At 39.7% G+C, this 20,409-nt stretch overlaps 1 protein-coding gene across 1 annotated transcript; it reads right to left on the bottom strand.

The window, feature by feature from the left end:
* Window positions 1-853: 853 nt before the first annotated feature.
* Window positions 854-15,713, bottom strand: mef2b (myocyte enhancer factor 2b). The gene is made up of 9 exons (XM_075484312.1): window positions 15,506-15,713; window positions 11,254-11,329; window positions 8,957-9,160; window positions 8,601-8,729; window positions 8,283-8,472; window positions 7,259-7,407; window positions 6,887-7,001; window positions 4,754-4,865; window positions 854-3,087 (listed from the first exon to the last, which is right to left on the bottom strand). Exons 2-9 carry the CDS (start codon window positions 11,305-11,307, stop codon window positions 2,775-2,777), a joined length of 1,266 nt encoding a protein of 421 aa, XP_075340427.1. The 5' UTR covers window positions 11,308-11,329; window positions 15,506-15,713; the 3' UTR covers window positions 854-2,774.
* Window positions 15,714-20,409: the final 4,696 nt, after the last annotated feature.

Genomic DNA, 20,409 nt, shown 5'->3' with positions numbered 1-20,409 from the left:
TCAGTGGACGATAACAATTACAAAATTTCCAAAGACAACGTTTGTGTCGCTTTTAGATCATGTTTCCAGCTGCACCATTTGAGTCTTGAATCTTTGTCATTTTAAAGCAACATTTTCACCTACAGCCAGCCCTGCTCCTCTGTGGCAGGTCTGCATTAGAGTCCGGCCTAATGAACTAAAAGGTGACTGGGCTGACGCATCCATATAATCACATTACTTGAGTGCATCTGTGCCGGAGGCCTCAGGCCCCTTCAGTCTGCTCTGCGGACGGCAGCATGCCAAGTCAGGCAATCATGGCTGGCAGTGGTTGCTATAGAGACTAGGATGTCTGTGTGCGTGTGCAGGATTCAGACAAGACCAACAGACTGGACCTAGCCCGGTCTCATGGGAGCAGACCAGACATGGCCCCAGTGACAGTCTTTTCATTTAGGGAGGAGAGGCGACAAAAATGGCCCTGGCTGGTTTGAACTCCTCCATGTTCCCTCCTTTGGTTGTTAGTTGAAATCAAAAAGCAGGTAAATGCTCTATTGGGGTGTCACATGAAAACGCTCAGGCATAGTTGCTCTGAGACAACCAGCTGTGTAAATTAGCCTTTTTATGCATTTTTTTTTTTTTTTTTTTAAGACATAAAGGTCTCCAGGCTTTTAAGTGGTTCATTCTTGTTCCCCTCGTTTGGTGGCCGCACGTTGAGCTGCTTGACAGGGTGCTGACATGATAATGAGGGAGTGTGTGTGCGTATGTTCAAAAGATGAAACGTAGGTGAAAAAGAAAATATGAAAGGACACATGAAAGCTACACAGAAGAGACATTTTATTTGCCTTTAAACTGAAAAAAAACAACAACCAAAAAACTGTATTAGAATCACGTCTTCTTCCCAAAGACAGATATCAAACTAAATTTCATGTGTTGGAACAAAATAAAAATCAGGCCAGGGCAAAGTTAAAAATTATTTCTTTTATCATTATTATTATTATTATTATTATTATTATTGTCATTTAAAAGGGCTCACAACAAATGAATGAAAATCAGTTCGGTTCTGCTAGTGAAGATTTCAGAAAACATGGGAAAAAAATAATAATAATCAAACCAGAACATAAGAATACTGATAACATGAATTTCCACTGCTCGTATCAAGTTGATAGGGGAAAAAAAAACAAAAAAATAATGAAAAGAGCTATTTCTACAATAGAACTTTGATGTGATGACCTCTGCCAGCCGGCTCACCGAATCTCTATGAAGTTTGTCAGGATGTGTTTGCTAAATGTCATCATGGTGAACTTTTGTCCTGTCATGGAGATTCATTGTAGGATAATCACGTTTAAATCGCCCACAGTGAAGGCTTGTCTTCTCTGCACTTTCTAGTCCCATTCACTGTGATGGTGTGAAACCTCTAGAGGACAATCAGTCGAAGTAGGAGTACACGGATTTTGTCTAGTGCAGAACAGAATTTGAATATGCATCAGTAAAACACATGCGGATATGTACAGTGATCATGAAACCAGATGAAATTGTGCTTTCTGTGAGATATCCTATACATACTAAGAGAAGTTTATCGAGCACATTTCTGAGCATCATGAGCTAAAAGCCAAACTAGACCAAATGATAAAAAAATAAACACATCTTTTGGCGGTTGCAGGAGTTGAGTGCACTGCATGAGGCGGGTGTTCATGCAATAGTTTTGTAACTGAAAAAGTAAAGATGATTACCGTCGTTTTGAGGAGTAAAACAATACTTTATTGTTCCCAAAAGAGATACTTTGAGGGCCAGCGTGTGGAGGTATGCTGTCCTTAATCGTGGGCAAAATGGTCTGATTTGAGAGCAGGGCCCCTTTTTTTGCACAATCAGATACTATACTGTTCCCCCTAAAAATTGAATCAGATTAAAACATTTTATTTCAAGCAGTGCTCTCAAAGGCCGCAGCTCAAAAAGATCTTTGTGAATTAGATAAGCCCGGTGGACATTGTCTATGATTTGGACTTTTTTTTAGAAAAGAATTACTTCTAAATGCATAAAGTATTTCCTGCAAATACACTCAACTATCCTTTAGCCAAAGCACAGCGATAAAGAGTAACTGCGCCTGCTGATGCCAAGAGTTCCTTTAAATAGTCCTTTGAACTTCACATAGAATAAAGACAATGGATTTCATACCCAATATTTCCTGTTTGAATTCAGATATTAAGACTTTGACCATGGTTCTAACAGACAGTGATTAAGAAACTTTTTTTTTTTTTTGTCTTAGACAGACTTTAAAAACAGAGAATCGTCTCATTTTAAATGCATAGAAAGATTTCACTATTTTAAAGAAGGCCAAGCCTCCAGGGATAACTGACTATTATATTGTCTTATTATAACATTTATAATTCTTAGTTTGTTTTCTGACAAGCTCTGAATTACTTAATGCTTTCGCTGCACTGAAAGCCAGATATGCTTGTGTTTTACTCTTTGGGAGAAACTCAGTTGGTCCCACCGTCCTGCCGTAGATAACTCTAACAAAGTCCCATGAACACGCTTCTTATTGTATTTTGGTTCACCACACGGAAAACTAAATCTAACAAAAACAAAAATAGAAGTAAAAGTCTGAATGCATCAGTCTCCTCATCTGTCTCCTCGTGGGATTAAGCGAGTGAAGCAGAGAAGAATTCTCTGAGAGACCAGCTCTGTGTGAGGAGACAAAGAGGGGCATCTCGTTCTGGGACGTCTGGGACACATCTCGACCCCATCTGGTTTTGTTGGTGGCTGCTGAATGGGAGATGGTGGCAGACTGCAGCAGCTGGCTATCTCTGCCAGCCGTCACTCATCTGTAACTGCCTGAGCGACTGCCCTCCTTCCTCTTCATCTTGTGGGTAGTTGGCTTTGGGAAACTCCTTCGTCCCATTGGCAGACTGAATTTCCTGGGGGGTACGGTGAGCCGAATCAGGGTTGCTCATTGGAGAATGCTGCCTGAGGTGGTGTAGAGGAGGGGAGGTAGGTGAGGACATGTGCTCAGGAGAGCTCCGCTCCGATTTGATGCTGAGGTTGAGGGAGGGCAGATGTGGAGAGTTTGAGGAGCAAGACTGGGAGTGGAAGGAGCACCCCCCACTGGACATCCTAGATACAACAAGGAGGCGGAGGAAAAAAAGATGTCTGAGTGTGGACACTTCGTCAAATCTGAACATCTGTTTTAAGGGGCAGCATCAGACCAATTTAGTGCTGTTTAAATGTTCAAGGATGAAATCTGGCATTTGACATTCATTCATCAGTATTGCATAAAAAAGTCACAATGATTTTTAGGAGTCATTTAGGAGAAATAGTAGAAGCAATATTCAATGAAAATATGACACTAAAAATATATATCTATACTGTAGCAAAAACAGCTTTCTCTAGGTTTGTACTTTTAATCTATGCTCTTTCACTATATGTCAACATATACAATTCATTCTCATTTGACTTTTTTTTTTTTTTTTTTTAATATTTAGATAGATTTTTTCCTCTCCTTCGTATGTTGGTACAACAGGCCCAGATCTGGATTATACGAAAACAGCTGTCAGAAAACTTTCCTCTTCGGGAATCCGAAAATGGTAAAAAATAATGTTGAAAGTCAAAACTTCACTTTGTCTTCATGTTGATTAAACCGAGCATCAAACAGTCTCCTACACCGGAGGATAAAGAGCTCATTTTGTGGTTTACTGTAGTAAAGAGTTTCATGTTGCAGGAGAGTAACATGATGTCATTTTCAATGTCCTTTCTGTTTTCTTTAGACAGAAACATGTAAAATACTATTAAATTTTACAGCTCCTTAAAAGAAAGTGAAAACCCATTACATTTGTTTAGAGCATTAAACCAAGTAACTACTGAAGGAGTCATTTTTTTCTTCTCCGCTGTTTATTAGTGTACAATGATGGGGGAAATGTGGTTTTCGCCTGTTAGAAACGAAACTCCAAGTTAGTAGAAACTTGTCTCAGACAGAGGACGTGGGTGTCGAGTCAAGGGAGGCGTTCATCACTATAATAATCACCTTAGAAGGACATCCAAGTAAGTCCTGCCAATAAAGGAGAACTCGCTGTGCACCTCTCTAGTCATTCTCTGCTCTTCTTGTTCATCTCTTTTAAGTTTCCTTTTCTTCTATTCTGGATTCAGTTGCCTTTCTTACATGTTAAGTTAGGCTTACTTTTGAATATTTAACAATTTTGATTTCTTTCAAATGTATTTTGTAACATCCCCTATCCCCCTGCTTTTATTTCATTTTTACTGTTTTTGAATTCATTTTAATGGCATTGCAAAGACGTTTGATCACCTCTTTAATTGTCTTTCATCCCTTGCTAGACCAGAATGGTAAAACCAAACCTTCCCTTTTCTCTGTCTATTGGGAAACACAAGCCGTTGATTTGCCTCTGAGGATATCGTCTTCTAATTCTGATTCTGTTTAATATCAAAGCTCATGCATCATTGCTCCAGTTGGATATTGACCCTTGTGAATAAATCCTCGCATTATTACAATGGTTTTTGTCTTTTTTTTGTGTTTTCCTCTTTGACACAAAGCTCACTGAATCTCCAAACTACTCCATTCTAAGCTGAAATTGCAATATTTGCCACAATTAATTGCCTTGAGCCGACGTTTGATAGCATTACGAGAAAGATGCTGTATAGGTTGCTTTTTTTTGTTTCAAATTCACTGAAGCTTACAGAAAAACAGAAAAAGAAACATTCATCCAGTAAACAGTTGCAGGTACCAACTTATGATTATACAGCAGTTTATCTACAAAATGGATCTTACCCTGAACTTATATGAGGCCCATGGGACTCCTGAGGCGGTTGCGTTGGTTGCCAGGGGTTCACTGTTCCTCGTTGTAAACTCACAGAGTGATAAAAACCAGGCTGGCTGTACTCTGGAACAAAGAAACAGACATGGATGTTTAATGTTCAGTGACAGAGGATTTTAACAAATCAGCATAAGGTAATAAAATGATAGCCCATTTTCATATGAGTCATTTGAAATACGCTCGTTGGTTTGCTGACCACAGTGAGAGTTACCTTAATGTGGCATAGCCTGGAAACATGGACAAATCTGGCTCTTAATGTCATAAATTAACATTTCCTTCGGTGTGATTTATGTCATGGACTTTTTCTATCTGAGTACATCAATTGGAAAGAGGTTGTCACAAGTCACCAGGACACTAGCAGAAAATGAAGGGCCTTATTAAGACTGGCCTAAAAATAGAACTGTATAAACCCTATAAGAAAAATCTTTGATGTTGTACTGATGAAGAAAATGAGAAATTCAGCTTTTTTGTAGGTTTTCAAGCTAAGAGTTGGATTCTACAACATAGACAGTTATCTATTACCCTTTTTTGCAGTTTTATGCTAAGCTAAGCTAAGGCAATGCTCTGACTGCCCAGACACTTTCATTGCTTATGATGGAAGTGTGTTGGGTGAGCCGCTCCACATGCAGTCTGGATGGGCTTTCCATGTAGCCACGGTGAAACCATCTTCAACCAGCTTTATTTCAGAATAGGAAACACTGAAATATCCTTTTTGAAATAACATATAATTCTGTCCCACAATTCCTTGCAGTTGCAACTTTAAAAACGACGCTCAATTATTCTCATCCAGTCACAATAACTGTGATTTGTGAGGATGAATATGAGGACAGGAGGATAAGTGTGAGCAGCCTAAGACAGCCAATTTCACTTTTGAGCCTTATTCATTTCTGTCTTAATTACGAACCTGGATAACAAAGTAACGATTAATATCTTATTATACGAATATGATACATATGATATAGTGTAATAAAGTGATAAGATTGCATTTGACGAAGCATCGAAAGCAGTTTTTGGAGAATATTTATAGAACAGCTGCAATAATGCTGACCCACAACACGGATTCTCGTTGCAGCCTGGTTGTTTTTTCCTCACAAATTTCTCTACCATCTTTCCTTAACCCTGTCAAGTAGAAGAGCTTTGGAAAAGAAAACAGGAGATTTTTGAGATTTGGCAAACAAGCCACTAGGCAGATATTATGGAAATTGTAACATGGTGATGCAGACAAGTGAAGTGGTGAAAGTCTGATTTGCAAATGAGGCAGTTTGAAAGCAGTGTCCGCTATAAAGGAATATAAAGTTTCGTTTCTGGGTCTGTTCTCAGGCTCATGTACGACTGGTTGTGCCAAAGGTGGCTTCACAATAGCTGCTGCAGAGTGCGCTTCTGACTAATCTTGGCCATTCTTACCCCTTGTGACATTTTTGACATGTCCCGTGAAATGTGAGTATGACATTTAAAAGATGGACAGGCTGGAGGCAAGAGTGGCGAATGATTTTGCAAATCATAGAAACGCTTAAAAAAAAAGAAGTGAACTTCCAACTGTCAGACTGAACAGGAGGAAACAGGAGTACCCGGAGAGAACCCCCAAATACAAAGGGAGAAAACACAGAAAGGCTCCAGCCGCGTCTATTCATTACAACAATGTGGCCTCACAGTAGATGAGTTCTGGTGCTGGACTGGCCTGCATGCAGTCCAGACCTTTCAGTGATTTAAAAAAAATTGGTACATCATGAAACACAAAACAAAACAAAGAAAACCCAGTTGCTAGTATCCTGTATTAGACAAGGGACAGTCATATATGGGACAACACTCTTCGCCCAAAGGTCCAGCTACTGGACTCAGGTCCCAGATGTTTACAGACACAAACAGAAAAAGGGATGCTGTACAGCGGTAGAGATGCTTCTGTCCCAACATGTCTCTCACTTCTTAAGATTTGCAATGTTTCCTATTCTCTTGTCAATAAAATATTGGTTACTCAGATATGCAAATAATTGCATTTTGTTTTTATCAACATATCAAGCAACGCACCAACTGTTTTGTAATTGCAGTTGTACATTTACCACAGAGTAGATGATTCAAAGTAGACATACCAGAGGATCCAGGGGAGGGAAGGCCATAGCCTCCTAAAGTGTGACTCAGGAACCCTGCTTTCCCCATGGCTACCATGGAGCTGCTGCTGTGCAGGCCCTGGTACAAGAAACCCCTCTGATGATCAGAGAGATGGGAACAATCATACTGAAAATCTCAATACTATAGTGATACAATGATGTCACTCAATGGTGAAAGGTGTGAGTGTATAAAAAAAACAAAAAAAACTGTCAAATGACTTTTTTGAGTTTGCAGGACAATGTGTGGCACATCCATCCACTTAGAGGAAATCCTCTACTACATGCTGTTTGTGGTAGAGTCTACAACATCTATTTGTGTTTATCACAGTGGATGGTAACAGCTCAGCTACTCACAGCAGAGTTGTGGTTTGCTCGTGCGCCTCCCATGCCCTGATTAACAGCATCTGCCCGAAGGTTCTCAGTGCCCAGGTTCAGAGGAGGGGGGCTTTTCATGTCCAGAGCTCGATTCAGGTTTCCATGGGAGAACACAGAGTAGCCAATTCCTAAAGAGTGAAATAAAGGAGCAGGAAGTGAAAAAAAGGTTCATTTCATTTATGGAGCATTTTAATTTTCTATCATGCATTAATCAACTCTCTCTGCAGATGTCGACAAATATAAAAAAAGTTCCTTTTAGATTCATTTTCATCATCAGATCAATTCTGATTCGATCGCAAACCCTGAATCTGTGTCATTTCAAAGCAAAATCACAATGCTCCATTTAGAAATAATGTGAAAGTATATGATAAATGTTTAATGACATCATAATGCATCCAAATAGTTGAAGTAAAACAGGTTGACATGACAGGCAAGTGTGACACATTCTGTATAGAAACCACAGAACTGGTTAGAACTGCTGTTACACTGGTAGAGGGCCAGTTTCATACAACAGGCTGACTGCATGTGTGGATTAGTGAACATACACACTCACACACACGCACACACACGCACACACACTTCCTGTGAGTTCACAGCCAGCTGCACAGATGGTTTACTCGTGAATTTTACAGAAAGCTTTAGTGAGAAACTAAAAGAGTCGCAGTTGGATTTTCATGTAAAAACTCTGCCCCGAAAATCTGCATTCTCCTGTCCTTAAAGATCAGTTAAGCTTGGTAGTGAAGCAACTGTTAAATTGATAGTTGCGAATCGTTCTCTCCGGTGGCAATTGATTACAAAAAAATGCCATTTTGTAATGAAACTCTCACTGACACAGCAACACTTAAACTTGGACCTATAAATATGCACTAAACACACACATTAGAGTAATATAAGATCTCCAGTGACAGCAAGCTTTTGCAGATAAAGGATTAATTACAGTAAATATTTATCTTTGTCATTAATATGATTTAGGTGCAGCTTTCACAAGACGTTCCAGGCTAACCTGCATGTGGAGACATGAATGCAGTGTGTGCATGTGGTGCAGCAGGACTGGCAGAGCCTGGTCTTGAGCTCAGAGGTTTGAAGCTCGGGGGTCTGTGGGAGGCCATGTTGGAGGCAGAGGAGTTGGGCAAGCCGTTCTCACAACCTGCAGACACCAGGAATTGTGCCTCCGGTGAGAGCAGAGAAGGACCCTGAGGAGTAAAACAGAAATCATGTGGAAATTAGTATGGCCTAAAAAATTGATTTCTGCACATACATGTTTCAAAATCTATGCATGTTTGTGTTGAATGTGTGAAAGCAGAAGCGTGTTTGGACTGACATAGAAGCGCTGGCGAGCCACAGAGAGATCCATGCCCTCACTGAGGAGACATTTGTCTGCAGACGCCTGCACGCTCTCCTCACTTTCAAGCTCTGAGCCATCCAGACCAAGACCTTTCCTACGCAGGGTCTGACACAGAACAAAGAGCACAAGTTGAAAATTAGCCACAATAGTTTAAAACTGGAAGAAAGATATGTGAGATGCAACGGCCTATGCTGATTTTTCATAGAGTTTGCAACCTGAAGCTCTATCATGCCTCTCACAGCAGATCAAATGAAATATGAAATACATTATGATGACTTTTATCTCTATCTGCACATTAGAATATTTGACATTAGAAGTAGTTCTGAGAGTACCTCCAATATGTCTGTGTTGGTGCGACTCTCGTGCGGCTCGCTGTACTCTGTGTATTTCAGCAAAACTTTATCCATGTCAGTGCTGGCATACTGGAACAGACGATTAGTGCTGTTGAAGATGATGAGGGCGATCTCACAGTCACAGAGCACACTCAGCTCGTAAGCCTTCTTCATCAGACCAAACTTACGCTTGGTGAAGGTCACCTAAAAACAATGAAAAAAAAGATTGAAAAAATTAGGACGTCTGTGCCACCAGTACACAGTCATCGACTGTTATAAACAAAGCACTAGAGACAGGATGGTCGCTTATGATAGAAATTAAACAAAAAAAAAAAACGATGGCAACTTAATTATTTCCGTCTGCTTTCGGAGGAATCTAAAAACATTGCTTTTCCCAACTGAAACCCGAACCCTCAAATCCAAACGGATCACTTGCAAATAATAACAGCCAAGACATTCAAGCGTGTGTACATAACCAAAAGTCACAACTTTGCCCGAAAACTTTACTGTCTTTACAGCAAGCAGCACTTTCAGTTCTCAGACACTCAAGTCAGATAGGAAAAGAGCGATAAAGATCAGATAAGAGACTGATCGTGTTTACCAGCACTTTGGAAACAGCTTGTTTTCACGCTGTTTTATGCTGTCATATTAATAAACTATCAACGCGATGTGTCTAACTCCTCAGTATTGGGCAAACATCGCAGTGGGCTGTGTCTGAGAAAAACGTCACATCTGAAATCTGTCATGGAGATTATGCTGTATGTGTAAGCTGTTATCAAATGTGTCACCCAAAAAATTCCTCACATGTAAAATACATCTTTATTTTAGACTTTAACCATGTTTCCTCTTTCAATGTCGACCTTTTTTTTTTCTATTCTCACTTCACTCTGCTCACTGTAAAAGAGAACAATTGCACCGTTCTGTTGGCACTGCATAATTCTCACCCTATTACTGCTCTTTTGGATTTTGTTAGATTTCCAAATTTAGCTGATGCAAAGCTTTTATTTACGGCTGCTTATTAGCCCTTGAAAATTATGCATGCAACAAATATTGCAAAAATTTTTTTATTTTTTTTTCCAATTAGCTAATGGTCACTGAATATAATAACCCATGGACTTTTGAAATATCTTGGATTTTTATGAAAGCAACAGATTAAATAAGAACAGCTTTTGTGGTATTCCTTCTCTAAAAAAAAGTATAAAGACTTTGAGCAGGCAGAGCGCTACAAAGGAAAGCAGCACATTGGAATTATAACACAAGACAAAACAAGAGAATCATTGCCAACATGAGAGCAACAAAATTATCCTTTATATATTGCGTTCATAAACTTCAAAAGGCACTTTGAAATACTGCTTTCAGTCTTACAGCAAGACAAAATACAGTCACTTAAATCTTATCTATTGATTTGTTTTTTCTGCTTCTGCACGGGAAAATAACTCCAGAGTACGACAGCATCACAGCAGCTCATGTTATAGTCAAAATTCAACTGGTGCTTCAAATATAACAGACAAAAAAGTCAGCGTTTGGCGGTTGAAGGGTGGCGCGACAACCCCGACTTCATAGGTGGGAGAGCCAGGATTGACTCCCATGCTTTCTACCAACACTTTCATTAATTTTAGAATGTTGGGCTTTTTTTTGGTAACTATTTTCTTGCTCTTTCACTCACTGTTTCACGGCTGTCTTACATGTGAAAAATTACTTTGTGAAGATTAGATATAAAAAAGATAGTTAGAGCTGGGTATTGGCAATTGCATGGTTAGATTTAGGTATGTAAAACAAGTAGGGTTAGGGTTAGGAAAACATCCCGGTTTGCATTAAATCCCCACACTGCCATAGCGTATCGCATGAAAATGTGCCGCCCCGTCAGCGAGGCACATGGAACATGCTGGACACTTGATCACTCGCCCTGTACATTACTTTGAAAATCGTTCATCAGCATGAACGCATAGTTTTCTGTTATGTGACTGAGTTGTTTTTTTCCTGCAAGCCCGCACACCTGCCACTAAACATTCAAATCTATGGGAAAACTATTAGACAGTGTCCATCAGAGCTCTCCAGGGCCTCAAGTGAGCTCCTTAAATTGCATGAACCCTACAAAAATCTTAAGCAACAAAGTTTAAAATATGTACAGCAGACAAAACCATTCAATCATGCTGCCAGAGTGGCTGGAAGCAGTCTCTGTTTATCTTGCAATCAACTATTATTTCAGAAGCATTGTGATGTAACCAAATATTGCTGAGGCAAATGCGTTGTTAAAAAAGTTTTTAGTACAAGTTGAATATTGTGTGCAGACTCACCTGTCTGTTCCTCTGGTCAAGAATACGAGAAATTTGTATTTTCTTTCTTCCCATTTTTCTTCTTGTGCTCTGAAACCTGTGAAAGAAGAAAGAAGCACTTATTCAGAAGTGCTAAAACAAGCTTTGGTTGCTACCATTCACTTCATTATCTATAAATAAGATTTTTGACACTAGTAGTTAAAGTTTGTAATTATTAAAGACATTTTTAAATGAACCAAGAATGCAAATGTTATGGCCAAAGCTGCCACATTTTGATCTGTGAATATTGTGACGTTTAAATATGCTGATGTTGCGTTTTTCTTTGGCTTTGGTGTTTATGATTAAATGAATGAAAGAAAAATACTTTATTTATCTGAAAGGGAAATTATATCATATCAAATTATATTTTATATGATTCCAAATTTCTGTCAGTTATTCATTTAATTTATCATATGTGTACATGTATATAATTATTGCAAATGCATATTTTATGTGCGTTACTAAAAAGATATTTAAAGTTTCAACAGTTCTAAATCTTGGTTAAATGAAAGTTAGATGAAAAAAACAGCTAAATTGAGGCTTTCACGGGGATCTATTTTTTATTATAAAAATGGAGCGAATGCTACTACACAAATACAAAGAATTTCTAATATTTGTGTAGGTCTGGTGGGAAAATGTCCTCCGAACGGTGAAAGTGACTAAGGTCTCTTCCTCTTGGTAGGGGCAGGGTGTTTATTTTTACCACCATGAAGCGATGCGGTCTAAAGTTAGAGCGACTCTTGCCGGGCCATCAGTCCGCACGGACTGACACTCGCAGTCTGGGTTACCCCCAGGCCAGCAGCACAGTGCTCAATTGCACCACGAGGCCCCAAGAGACAGGGTTAAAAATACAGTCCATAGCTCCTTTTAAAGGTTCAGCAGGCAGTAGCTGAAACCAAACATTAGAAGGAAAACGGTGTGTTTTTGAAAGATGGCTGAAGCTGAGAGCCACCCACTCTTCTCTCATGCACAGCCAGGTCAGAGAAAAAGCAGGACTTGGAAGGGCAGAAGTTAAAGACATGGATGGATTGTGGCTTGCTTGAGAATGTTTTGAGACCCACACCCCCTGAATTTCTGTTTTTTGTTTTTCTTTTTGGTCTAGAAAGCTCTGCTCTTGTTCCGTACATACAGGGCTCGATACTACAGAAAGATCAGCAGAATCTTTTCGCTGATGCCCTCTGTATCTAAGGAGACCGCCAGTAAGTCACTTTGTCTGCAAAACCGTACAAAACTAAATCAAACGCGTACATAACAACAGAAGCTCTTATAAAGAGCACATCTTTATAAGAGTTCTGTTGTTAAGTGGTGGTCTGCCTCTTCTGACCTGACTATACAGTATTTCTCCAAAGCCCAGAGGAATTTTCACTGGTTTTTCCCTAATTCTGGACATTTATTGGACTTTTCTATATTTAGTTGTCTGCCCCTGCTGATGCTGCCTGAGCGGATATGGCGCCCATGTTCCCACGACCTCTGAAGTACCCGTTGTCCCTCAACATACGCTGGGCATACAGGCATCTAGGTCATTTCTGGTGGAATCCACCTCTTTTCCCTCACAATTACCTTATAAAGTTTGATCAAAACTGCTGTGCTTAATATCCTGCAGACCAGAGAAACCTCAACAATAGCAGCTGCAGATGAACTCAGATATTGCCTCTATCACTGTGGTAAAAAAAAAAAATAGCACGTAATGGACTAATGGTAGCACATTGACCAGCATTGGTCTGTCACACTCACAACTCAGCTACCACAAAGAATTAACAGCAGATTGAGGCATTTTAATGTTGAGAAGAGAAGGAAGTGTGGACATGTGTTCTAAACAGTGCAGAAAGATGTTTATCTCATGGGTTCAGAGAAGGTTCCTCTTGTCTAGGTAATAACCAAATGACAACTATCTGCTCTACACACAGCCCTTTGAAATCACACGAGTAGCTAAGTAAATATAGCTCTGCATCCATCCAAACAGCACCGAGTTAGATGAGCTCTTTGTGGTTTTGCACGTTTACCAAAACCCTAAAGGCCGAGTTAGGCAGGAAAAGCCTTACGGGGCCTCACAGCTTATTCTACATGTTTTCCCATATGGCAACTGCCACTCGAGGCCTCCACATGTACTCAACCAGCCAGGCAGCCGCACGCACCTTCTCCTCATGACCTTCAAGGCCAACCTTTGAGCATGTCATCTCTGAGCGAAGAGGGACATAAAAAGGAAGTGGCAGATCTTTTTCACTGCTCCTTTTTAGGTACTAGGATGAGGAATGAATGGCAAACACAATCTGCGACTGTTCTACAATAATTGCATACATACATAGTCGCCCCTTGGGCTTCTATGCAGAAAGACAGCAGCTTTTTCAGATGCCCTCCCAAGTGGGAGACGGAGGCAAATACTGAGCACAGAAAAATAGCAGGGCACCACCAGTCATTCTGTCTGACATACCCTGGGATCCTCTGAGTAATCACCGGGGAGCTCACCAGGACGACGTCGCACATGCAAAGAAAAGCTTGGAAATCAACATACAGAGATATATGGTTTTAGCTGATTTGATCGGTTGTTTTGAGGTAGATCATCGCTACTGTACAGTGACTTGCTTAACATTTGTCTTGCTGCAGTGAACTGTACGCATGAATGAGAAGGGGGAAAAAATAGGGCATTTGTAAAGTATTGAGGGTTCGGCTTCAATAGTTTTCTTTCCATGAGTCATTCAGAGCATGATGGCTTGGTAATGTTTCAAAAACATGATAAACATGTGAAAAATTATCATCCAAGATAGCTGATAACTACTGTGGTACCAGAAGAGACCCCACAGATCTATCAGCACTTTTATTTGTTTAATATCACTAAATAGAATGGTGATAGAGGGTAAATAATAATAATAATAATAATAATAATAATAATAATAATAATAATAATAATAATAATAATATAATAGAAAATAAAACATCACAGCATGACCTAACCTGTGCAGAAGAATAGTATTTTCCAGTTTCTATATTTTTGACGGTGTGGATAGTGTGGATAATGCCTAACAGGGCTGTCATGTTGGCTATCTAAGACGCTTTTGTTCAAGTATTAAGAAAATTACATATAAACCCTCATCGTATGAACTAGTTTGTAACACAATACACAAACATTCTTTCCATCCCAACTTAAAAACCGTAGAGACCAAACTGAACCTTCCAAATATTTGCAAAGTAAGCTTCCCTTTCAAATGTTTCAGGATTAATACATCACACTTCGTGGCCCACCATGGGGGGGGGCTTATATGGCATTTCAATCTAAATCAAACAAATAAACATATCAAAAAGATAGTTAGATCAAATTATAATTACCTCTACCAGTCCACGGAGGGTACATAAAAGTCTGTCTGTGTGTGTGTGTGTGTGTGTGTGTGTGCGTGTGTGTGTGTGTGTGTGTGTCTGTATGCGTGTGCCGTCTTCACGGTCAGACAGTTCATGTACTCACGGGGTGTACTTTGCAGAGTAATGGTGAGGAAATATTTGTCTAATTTTAACTGGAGATAATTGAATTGCCATGATATTTTTGATTAGGGCATCATACACTAAAGGCATGAACAGGACATTTGATCTTTACATAAATAGAGGCAAAACCTTTTTTTCAGGACTTCGTGGTAGAATGACAGAATCTATCTATCTATCTATCTATCTATCTATCTATCTATCTATCTATCTATCTATCTATCTATCTATCTATCTATCTATCTATCTATCTCATAACTCTTAATCTACTAAATAAAGGGGAGTGCCAATATATTTCCAAATTTTAAAAACATTAAATGTGCAACAAAGTGAGCTGTGATGCTGTTTAAAGTTGAACAACTTTGTGTTGGATGGACCATTTCCAAAGAGCGCAGATTCATTTTTGTACACTGAGCTATTTGGCGCTAAAAATAAAAACTGTAAAAATACAAAGCTGAAATAATTGTGCATGATTAGGCCTAATGAATTGTTTACTTCAGTCAAAATAGGCCGTTTAAGAATAGCCCGTCTCTCCCCGAGTTGCCAAGCACCCCTCTCTAATATAGCTTCATCTATAGGCAGCAACAGGTACTTAACTCACAGCTGTGTCGTGAAACATGCCATACAGGAAACCCAAGGACACACCACTACATTTGGCTTTAAAACCCAAAAGAGAGATACACATACACATGAGTGCGCGTGTTAAAAAAACACACACACACACAAACACACTTAAAAGCAAAAGCAGGGCATCTGATCTCACCTGTTCCTCGATGTCCTTATGAGTCAGTTAACTTCTTTTTACGCGTTTGGTCTGCTTACTGTTTCACTCACTTGATCAATATCAATCTCGAAGATCAAGGTGCTTATAAGAAATGAGCAGGTGTTCCGCCGCGCGCTCCAGTCTTGTGCTGATGTACAGACATTCACCTGATACAGACGCAGCGGATGGTTGAGGAGAACAGCGCGCTGCTCTCCAACAGCTGGCTGCTGCTGCCGCCCGCCTCTCTCTGTCACCACACACCGCCTCCCCGCTCGTGCCATTGGACACACTCCAGTGGCCATCCTCCGCCTCCTTTCCGTCCTCAAGAGCGCCCCGTTACCATAAACTGCGGGCAAATTCACAGCAGAAGCAGGAATACTTTAAGTTTGTTTGTCTATAACTACAGTTGCATTGCAGAATAGATCGTTTGGTCTTCAGAACAACCTTTTTGGACTTTTTTTTTTACAAACAAGCTTGATTTTGAATGAATTTCCTCACAAGAGGTGAAAGAGATTACAGTGGGCAGAGAAAAAGCATCGTGATATACCGACTGTATATATATATGTATATGCATTGTATGTTTCCATTTCACCTTCAGATTTTATGAGAGAAAATGATAAATAACATTTATTCCATGAAAAGGTGTAAACTTTCAAGACTGTTGAAATAGCTACTTTCCAGCATATGATGAACATCTTACATCCTTTTTTTTTTTTTAAGTGAAACAATGAAAAAGATTAACAGGAAACATGGAACATCAGATTGGTTATCCTATCTCCTTGTTTATATGTCTTTGATACAGAGACAGAGACATTTGGTCAAATGTTTGCTCAGAATTTCTGGTACAGTGAGCAGAGAGTAAAACATGGCCTGATTTCCAAAGAAGCACAAAGTTGATGATGATACATTCTTTAACATTCAGCGCAAAATGATGCTACATTTTGTGTTTCTGTCCTTTACACACTGAAATGAAAAATGATTTTTTTTCTGCAGACTACATTCAGAAGACATTCTGCATTGTCTGATTACCTGGAAAGAAGCTTTTTGGCAAATGTCTTCTTAATCTTTCTGCAAAAAGCCTGCAGTTATGTCTTGTTCCATCTTGCATGCAGCGGTTTGCTGGGTTTTTCTGTCCACGAACATTTGGAGGATAAAAGCCATGCTAAAAACTTCAACTTGCACCTCTTGATGGAGGCTTGTCCACTGTTGATTTTGAGGTTGTGTTTGGGAGGTTTAATTCACTTGTTCCAGCAAAAGCTGTATACCACTCTGCCCCTGTGCTTAACAATCAGAGGGGTGTTATTTTCATGACTTTCTGCTGCCTTTTTTTTTCCTCCTTAGAGCACACCATTGCTTGTTGTGGCAGAAATGTTCTATTTTGCCTTGCCAGCAATCTTAAAAGCAGCTCTCTCAGAGAGTTTTCTTTGTCTTCTACCAAAATAAATTCTTCACAATTGTTTTATAGCCTTTCCCTACACTTTGCGGGCATCAGACATTCTAATTTCTCGAGCGCCAAGAGGGCAGCTGTTCAAAGGTGTTGATGGATGCTGAGTATCCGAACAAGGTTCAACAAATTGGAGTATTTCAAAGGTATGAAATTTGCATCATATGCATTTTCTCCCAACAGTGACTGAACAACCGATTAAGGCCAAAAAAAATGCTGCTCCTTTCCTCTTTTCCACTTTAAAATGGTACAAAATAAAGTGAATTAACTCGTCGTGTTTAGTTTGTTGACAAGAATCTTCCGTCTTTACCGTCTCGCCATTTGGAGATCAGTTCATGTTCATCTCATTTAACTGTGCACTGCAAAAGAAATGTTGTCCGAGGCTTTGCATGCCACTGTATAAAGCAATGTCTGCTTGTGCACTTTGGGCACATGATGCACGTTGTGAGTGTTTCAGAGTGAGTTCCTTTTTAAACCTTTTGACCTGAATATCTGAGCCAGAGTGAGGGAGAAAATATTAAACATTCCTTCATTAAAAGGGGTTGGGAGGTAGCTAATTCCATTTTTGCTCTGTTGTGTTTCCTACCCTCTTATAGGATGGGAAACCAAAGACACATACCCTGCATTAATGACCTCTCGTGAAAGAGATGGCATTTAATGGCATTTGCATTTGGATGTTTTTCTTCCATCGTCATCACGGAAATTTGCATTAAACTGTCTTGTCTCTTTGAAAATGTACATGAAAGTTAACTCAGTTTAGTGATCAATGACCTGATTTTTTTTTTTTATCTTTGTGTATATCATGCACTTTTCAAAAACTTGCCATTGGATCAAAAAGGCAGGTATTCTCTCCCCTGATGCACCCTTTGGTCTTTCATTGAATATTAAATCAATTGAGTCACTTACATGTCCACAAAATTGACATTTAATCAGTAGAAGAGTTGATCACAAGGCCGCCAACCTGTGTCACCTGGGGAGAGGCCAGAGTCGCCAGCATCATAACTAAAGTTGCTGATAATCCCACCAAACTCTTAACATGTGGTTGAGAGGACTTCAGTGTCTGTGGCAATAGGGTATCGTGCTTCTGTATCAAGTTAAACATGAATCTTTTGGTTAGAATGCTGCATAGTCCATGAAGATTTGTAAGCATGCATGTGTATCAGCTGATCTGGGTATCCCTGATGAAAGCAGGGGACATACTGTGTGAAAAAGAAAAAGGCACAATATAGATATTAAAAGCAAATGGAGGGCAGACATGCTGTTAGTCAACAGATATATTTAGCAGTAATAACTGAATCACTGCATGAGCTGCATTATCGGCTATTCTTGGGCGGTGAAACAATGTACTCCTAAAAATAAGAGGGTGACAAATTATTAGCACAGATGATCTGTGTAAGTGTGGATAACGGCTCCATTTCTCGCTCTGTCTGTCATACACACAGACGCTCGGACAAACACTGCAGGCAGGCAAAGACACATGGAGCTATGTCTACGCACAGACACACAGTTTGAAATCCGATGAGACGTCTCAAACTGAGCACCACTGATGCAATAGTTAGCAACATCCCTGCAGACTGCCACAGCCTTTACCTCCAGGATTCATCTGTGTGGCCCCCATCAACTGAAGGAGAAACGAGTAAATCTCTATCTGTAAACAGAGCGAGCTTCACCTGCAGCAAAGGGGAAATTCTCTCTTTCCTAGGTGTGGTGTTTGTGCAGTTGTATTCTTTGTTACTTTTCTTCTGAACGCTGAGAGTCTCATCAGAGCAGCGGCCGAGGATGGAAACACAGCCCCAATTGTGTGTTAATCAGAATTACTGATAAATATAATGAAGTAGAAGCTGTGCAGAGATAAGGGTGCCTTTGAGAACTTCGAGAGTCCTTTTTTTTTCTTTTTTTTTTTTTTTCATTTTCCTGAAACTTCTCACTTCTGCTTTCGACAAGATCAGCCACGACCCTTTTAGAGCATGTGGTGAAGCTGTCGGATTCAGAAATAGCCTCCATGGTCAGTGTACATGTGTGTGAGCAATTGTTCACATTGTGTGCCTTTATAGCTACAGCCTTATCTACATCTCAACAGAATAAGGGTTACACCTTTACCTCCCCACCAACCCCTCAACCTCTAACAGAACAACGCAGTCTCTGTAACACAAGTTAGCGACTTTAAATATGTCAAGGTGCGTGTGGCCCAGCAATGTGACTAAATATTCACGATAGCTTAATTAAATCGTCAAGATTTTGGACCAGTAACTCATTTCAAATCATGGCTGCAACGCAACTGAAGTAAAAGATGAAAGTTTCTCTGGGCAACTTGTTAAGATTCAGAGTCTTAGAAGCTGGACAATGAATAAAAAGGGATACTCTCAGTTAACAGGGGTACTGTAAGCTAAGGAGACAGCCCTGCTGCAAATTCCTCAAACGTTTGCTGAAATCCACACCTGCCACGGCCCCATTTTGCTCAGGAAGAATTCTCTGCCTTTTCAGACACTTAAGTGGTCGCGGTTGATTTTTATGCTGATTTTAATCAATCGATTGTCTTATAAATATCAAAAGTATTTATAAACTTTTGAGTTCATATGCTTTCTCTCAGGCAGCAGACAATCAGATGGCCTGCTGAAAAAGAGCTACGGTAATCCTTTAATCACTACATGAGGATAGCTGTCTATATCACAGCATAAGAAGTAGGCTAATCTAAAAGAAGACACGGGCCTTTTATCATACATACGTGCAGGTTTCTTTCAGATTACTTTGAAATGCAGCCAAGAACTGCACACGAACCACAAGGCAACTTATGAAGTTAGTTAGGCTGATTACCTCAAAACCAGCCATTGAAAATATTGCATCTTTGTACAAAGTGTGAGAGACAAAAATATCATTTTCTCTTTAAAGATAATTTTAAGTGCAATCAACTTGCAATGAACATATTTTTCATTTACATTTGGTCATATCAAATGACACTGCACAAACACACACTGCAGGTTTACTGTGAGTATTCTACAGTGTGAGTTAGCATATTCTTTTTTTTTTTGCTGCTGTTTTTTCAGTCTGAAGGAGAGGAGCACCTACTCTGCTCATGTTCCGTCCTCAATTTACACAGCATCACTAAAACACATTGATAAATACTAGATCAAAAATAAAAGATAAAGTAAGTGCACTCTTTTTACCAACGTAACCAGGGCAGGTTACCATTCAATTAGTTAATTATTTCAGGAATATGACTGCTTCACTGCAATTATAATAAGTCACTCAACTCTGCCTTTGCCTGGTATTTTTCAAATGACTTTTTTACTTATAAATGCCAATGTTTGCAGATGATTTAGAGCAAATCTGACATCCCAAAAACAACCCCTTTAGTTTTTTATTGCCTATATCTAACACTGACCAGCGTTTAATGTGCTTTGTTCTGTGCTGGTGTTTTGTGTTAACTCGGAGAGCTCTGCCTCTCCCACCAGCACGTCAC

The sequence above is a fragment of the Odontesthes bonariensis genome, chromosome 15 (genome assembly GCF_027942865.1).
Source record: "Odontesthes bonariensis isolate fOdoBon6 chromosome 15, fOdoBon6.hap1, whole genome shotgun sequence".
Lineage (NCBI taxonomy): Eukaryota > Metazoa > Chordata > Actinopteri > Atheriniformes > Atherinopsidae > Odontesthes > Odontesthes bonariensis.
Note: the sequence above shows the minus strand (reverse complement) of the source record. Positions and strands in the feature narration are given on the sequence as shown.